This window comes from Gallinula chloropus, assembly GCF_964237585.1.
Source record: "Gallinula chloropus genome assembly, chromosome: 3".
In the NCBI taxonomy this organism is placed as follows: Eukaryota; Metazoa; Chordata; class Aves; order Gruiformes; family Rallidae; genus Gallinula; species Gallinula chloropus.
This window is the reverse complement of record NC_140087.1, coordinates 111,168,603-111,175,047: the sequence shown is the minus strand read 5'-3', so window position 1 is coordinate 111,175,047 and position 6,445 is coordinate 111,168,603. Positions and strand designations below refer to the sequence as shown.

Here is a 6,445-nt window from a genome sequence, read left to right as displayed (position 1 = left end):
GACACAGGGATATATACTTTACCTTCTGATATGTTCCAAAACATATTCCTCACCTTGCTGCAGGCTGTATCTGTACATAAAAAAAGTCAGAGGAACTTAAACTGTGTCACAGCCTTAAGACTGATTCATGTGTCTGATCAAAAGCTTATCAATTATATGACAAATTACCAGTCAGTAAAATTTAATATGAAATGTTGTGTACCCTGTGGTCATTGGGTAATGCTCAACATATAAAATGAGATTTTTCAATAGCAGGTTTTTTTCCAACTATTTAATACAAATTTCTTCCAGCTTTGTTGCATTACAGAATTTTTCATTGCTTTTGAACTTCAGTGGCAATGTAATATATCTTTACATGGAGGCTACCATGAGAGTTTATTTGGACAGAGAGTAATTTTATATGGTGTTATTCTGCTGGTTCCTATCAGATTCATATGCATACATACATTTAATATTTTATATCGTTGCATCTTTTTAATATTAATTTTTCAATTAAGAAGAAAAAACCACCACATTTAAACTAACTTTCCCTTTTGGTATTCCTGCAATAACTATGGGAAGAATTAACCTAAATTAATCTTTGAAGCATCATATACACTTATGACACTCAGCAAATAATAAGCCAAATTTTGAAGTTTTTGTCAAAGCTCAAAATATTAGCCTTAAGTCCCACATCACTATACTAGTGCACAGCAGTCCTGTGGGACATCTCTTTCCAAGGCATAGGTTGACTCATCCCATTCTCCTTTATTTCTCCATCTCAGAAAAGGGTTAGAGCTCTGTGCTTCAGTAAATGTAAGTGCACCCCAGCCACTTACTTAATGTACTTTGCAATAGAAAATGTGGCAGACACCTAAAAAAACAGCTCTTTGCTGAGGACAAACCAATTGCCATCTTCTGGTTTTACTAAGTCTTGACTACAAGTCCCACTGAGTTTGACCTGCCTGAGTAGAAACTCAGTGAGGGCTTTAGCATTTCGCCCAAAAGGAATAATACTTTTTTTAAAAAGTAAAGCCTCTCTTTAAGGAAAATATCAACATCACAGTATCTTTGATTCTTTGTTGCCCAGTGTCTAATTTAGTCACTAGACAAACAAAGAAAAATGAGTGTTCGGAAACACTATGTACTACTTCTATAAGGTCCTCGAGTTTCTCCAGCACTCTTTTATGCTAGACTCAAGGTCTGCATTTCCTTTTAAATAGCCCTAGAAGATCCAGTTTGAACCAGAGTGGGATTTGTTGGCTGTATAAGAAATCCCTGGAGAGGAGAGGAACGCACAGTGCTGCAGCACTCTGCCAGGCAATGCACCCTGCTCCAGCCCATGGTACAAACCAGGAAAGCTGCCATCACAAACACGTGAGTCTTACAAAAGGAGCAGAAATAGTTTCACATGTCAGTGTTCACACACAATGCTCACCCTACATCTCTGATGGGCGATATATTCTAGAGGAGAGCATGTCCTCACACCTCTGTTGCTTGGCACTACAGCTCTGGACTGAGAACCAGCACAGCTGAGACACTGCTGACATTTGCTCCTACCACTGAGGCAGTAACTCCTCCAGCAAAAGACCAGTGCTGACAGCAAGGAGCAATAACTTCTAAAGACCACCACAGGCATTTGCTTCAATACCCACAAAACAAACCTCGGGGAAGCCACTGGGGTGGTCTTTATCACAGCAGGATCCTCTCCACGCACCTGAACTGCTCAGGTTTGCAATGGCAGGAGAGTTGGTCAAAAGGTATGATAAGCTCCTGTCCTGCCTACACCAGATGCCTCATCCTGGGACTTGTGATTTAGACCCTTTGGGACCTGATAGAGCTTGGCCATACAGAACACTGGGAAAAATATAGGCACAATGGGATTAATTTATTTTAACAAACTAAAAATGTATTGTGCTTTTGGAAAGAAATTCATAAATATTATGCTTCCATGGAGTAAAAACAATATGTACCAATATATTTTCTGCCCCAACTTAGGAAATGGGTTCCCAACTCCAGTATTACATTAATGTGTCAGTGAGCACAGTTTTACATGTAGATAATTTCTACTTTTTCCTGATGTATTTGCAGGTGAAAACTTTACTGACTTGTGCAACAGTTCTAAAATATTTGTAATCTATCTCTACCCAAAGAGCGGAAAATTATAAAAGCAGATTCTGTATCAGCTATCAGATTGCTGCAGGGGAAAAAACAACCAATATAACAAACAAACAAACAAACAAAACCCCCACAAAACCAAACAAACACTGATCTGACATTTAAAACTGTTTTTCTGACTTTTTCTCCCCCAAAAATGCATATCATTAGTTGAATAAAATCTAAACCACCGTATGAGGCATATTTTAAAGCCTCATATAAACAATGAAGCTTTTATGACATCCTCAGAGCAAAGAATGTCCAAATATGGCTGAGAGTTAAATACCCTGAGAATTAATTGCTCTTAATAAATTCATTGAAGTTTATAGGTCCACGTTTACCAAGAATCAGAAGAGACACGAATGGAAGAGAACGTGATTCAACTCATTTTCCTGTACCATTCTCTAAGGATGTTGTATTATAACCATCCTCCATGTCTTGGATGCTAGAAGCATCTGTTGAATCTTGGTCACTGACTACAATTCCTACTGAAGAAAGGCTAGAAATGAAGGAGTGCATCTTTTTTGCATAAATATCTCTAATGTTGAAATAAGGTAGGTCATTACATTTCTCTTTGCGGTCGTTGTTGCATTGGTCTGGGTCAATGTCTTTTTGTTTTTGATAGTACTTAGAAAACTTATTGAAAATAATGGTGATTGGAAGTGCCACCACTAGTATCCCACAGATAATGCATAGGGTGCCAAGCAGCTTTCCAGCAAGCGTGACCGGGTAAGTGTCCCCATAACCAACAGTAGTCATGCTGATGGTTGCCCACCACCAACAAACAGGGATGCTGTGCAGTTCTGATGAGTCATCATCTTTCTCCACTGAGTAGACAAGCACTGAAAATATAGAAATCCCAACAGACAAAAACAAAAGCAGAAGTCCAACTTCCTGATAGCTGTGCCTCAAAGTAGCGCCTAAAGACCGCAGTCCTACAGAGTGCCTGGCCAGTTTCAGGATCCGAAATATCCTCATTAACCTCAGGATCTGAACCACTTTCCCCATGTTTTCAATATCTTCACTTTCTTCTTCCTTCGTGTCCACAGCCAAGGTGGCATAAAATGGGATAATAGAGACAAAATCAATGATATTCAGTGGTTTCTTCCAGAACTTCTTTTGACTTGGAGCGGTGATGAGCCTGATGACCAGCTCAGCAGTGAACCAGATGATGCACGTAATCTCCACAGCTTCCAGCACAGGGTCTTCAATCTCCCTGTCATTGGCATCCAGCCTTTGAAACTCTGGCATGCTGTGAATGCACATTGCCACGATTGATGCCAGGACAACACTCAGGGATGACACGGCAATTAACTTGGCAGACAAGCAGTATGCAGGATTTTCCATTCTGACCCAGATCTTTTTTCTTATTTCACCAAAACACAGATTGTCAAACTTTTCCAGCTCTTTATCAAATATGGAAGACTCTTCATTCGAGGAGTCTATACTTCTGTCATTGCTCTTCTGATCCCAGTCTTTCTCAGGACCTTCTTCTTTCCTTTCTTGATACCTATTGCTGCAGCAGGAATCAATAAACAGCTCATTTATCCCCCAGTATTCTATTTCCTGGCAGAAGGAAAAGACACAAAGTTCTTCCATGACATGAAGTTTGCCCGTATAGTAAAAATTCAGAACATAACGGAATAAGGAAGGATTCCTGTCAAAGTAATACTCCTTGTCTGCAACACTATAATCATCACACAGTTCCAGAATAGCCTCTTCTGAATGGCATTTGAGAAGTTTCCCAAGTCTGGTATGGGGAAACCGTAGCAAGGTGCTTTGATCCACTGATTGTTTAAAGCCACCCACGTTCAAATTGATAAGTTCTGCATCTTTGCCAGGTCTGCGGAAAAATTCTCCATAAACCATTTTGAACAGAAGAGTCCCACTGCTGGTGCCCAGCGAGATTACATTGAACCTGAAAAGAACATAAGGTATCATTAGAACACTTAATTCAGTTTCACTCTTGTGCTTTTTTCCATTTCTGGTGACTGAAAATGCTATAACCAAAAAAAAAAAAAAAAAAAGAATTATGAACACCATTACTCAGCATTTCACAGAAGTAACTTTAAATCAGTGTGATGGTTTAAGGCAGCTTTAGCAAATCTGAAAACAATAGGTTCTGGTTTAGTTCTCTTTAATTTTTTTCTAGTGTGGAAGGTGAACGCGTAATTCATCAGTAAACCAGCCTCTCTTCTAGTTTCACATTGAAATTAATAGTCATGAAATAAGTTTACTTCACTGATGTAAAAAAATCTTTAGTTTAAAGACAGGAAACTTGTCAATCCATGAAATCGTTTAGGGCAGAGCCTTAGAGCAGGTGTCCCTCGATTAGGGTTTCAGTGGTGTTGTATTGATATATATCATGTTGCAATCTATAATCCACTACTTTCAACATCATCTGTTTGAACATGGACTGCTGTCATATCAATTATTTTCTTTCTAGAGTAATCTAGAGAAAAGCATTCTGTATTCTTGAAAGCATATCAAATGGGCATTTGAAGCTTTTCAATTCCTGACTTCAGAGGTTTTTCTAGTACTTCTTTTGGTAACTGCACCCCCTCAAGGTATTTTTCTACCTGTCTTTCCACTCACCTGGAGTGTCTCAACTGTCTTATGACCTTGGTCAGTTCCAGAAGCTCTTCCTATCCTGCCACAGCATAGCCATCACCACTACAGTAACGCCAAGAATTTGGTGTTGAAATGTCATTTCTGGAAACAGGACCTTCCAGAGGTGGAACTTCCATGCAAATGTTGCCTCAGCAAATAACCATGGATGCCTGCAGATAGACAGGAGGACATTTCAGTGTTTCCATAATTTACTGTAAATTAAACCATTCAGCTGAACCTGAATTCAAAAGACAGATACAGTTACAATCAAATAAGTTAACTTTCTCAGAAGAACTTCGCTCTTCCTTTCCTTCTAAGGAAACTCTTCAAGCCATAACTGGCAGTTCTTGCACTTGTCATGATATATATATTTCCTCTGATCATAAGGAAAGCATTATTTTTTAAAATCTCTGACAGTTAAATATTAATTGATGTATACTAAGCTAATTTATTTCAGGTTAATATGGAATTTGAAGAATTTTAAATGTGAAAAGAGAGCATCGTAATTCTCCAGTCCTAACAGATGGAATCATATCATGCAAATTGCTTTGCTGCTTTTTACTGGCTTGGAAGCTACTCAAGGAACAGGCAATAATTTCTATACCTGCCCGTTTTTCAGTGGTTCCTGCAACAGCACCAATTATGTTTCAAAGCTGGGACATGTTAGACTGACTATTTCTTTGCTGCTGCTCAAGGTCTCCAGACTCAGTTAATGAAGGTCATTAAGGTTGGAGGAACCCACTCTGCTGCAGATCTCCTAACCTCCGTGTACTGCAGCATGACCTGAAGTTCTCCTGCTTCACAGTAAGGTCAACCCTCAAGTGCAATGTCCTTGTCACTTGTTCATTATAGCAAAAGGGAGAAATGGGAAAAGCCTTAAACACTGGGTTCAAACTTCTGGTTAAATGCCCAGGAGAGGAGAAGGAAAACACAGATCCACGCTAAGAGGGAAAGTGCCAAACTACCCAGAGAGATGAGGAATTTATCAGCCAGAAATTGAATCCCTGCAGCTGAGACTGTTTCACAGTATCTGTAAAATGCAATAATTTCTTTTCTTTATGACGAAGAACATCTACTGTTTAAAGGAGCAGCAGCTCATTGCAACTGCCTTGAAGGAAAGGACTTCTGTAGCCTTCTTGCCACTCCAGTGCCTTCCAGATGGGTTGAGAACTGAAAAGTAGATCATTGGGAGCTCATGGTAGCTGGGCTTCAGGGCACAAGTTATGGCACACCAGGTTTTAATATAGATCCATTTTTTTCCATTTTAAAGGAGGTTACAATGGACTTTCTTAGAAAAGATCTTCTCACTTGCCTCACCTTTAGCTTCCCCATACACAAGGGTTTCTTTAGGTTTGTCACAAACGTTACCAGAGATACTCTACTCTCTTAACTATTTTCCTTGTATTGTTTTTGATAGTCCTTCATACAAGTAGGAACACAAGATGCTACAAACCTCACGTATTGTACTTCTGCTTTTTTGTGGGACTCATTCCAACCAAAGCTACTGAAAATCTCATAGTAATCTCCCTGTGTATAACAACTACTGACACATATAACACAAGAGCAACCAGGCCCAGAAAATGCTGAAACTACATATTTTCTCTGGTAATTAATCCTGCAAAGCCACGTCTCTATCCAGAGTGAGCTTTATTTATATAGTGAAAGCAAAGTATTATTTTGAAAAATGGGAAAAAGCGTT

General features: G+C 39.2%; 1 protein-coding gene across 1 annotated transcript; it reads right to left on the bottom strand.

Annotated features, from left to right (window-relative positions):
• Positions 1–2,520: 2,520 nt before the first annotated feature.
• KCNS3 (potassium voltage-gated channel modifier subfamily S member 3) lies at positions 2,521–4,005 on the bottom strand (the record flags this gene model as incomplete). Its single annotated transcript, XM_084261034.1, has 1 exon — positions 2,521–4,005. One exon carries the CDS (start codon positions 4,003–4,005, stop codon positions 2,521–2,523), a length of 1,485 nt encoding a protein of 494 aa, XP_084117160.1.
• Positions 4,006–6,445: the final 2,440 nt, after the last annotated feature.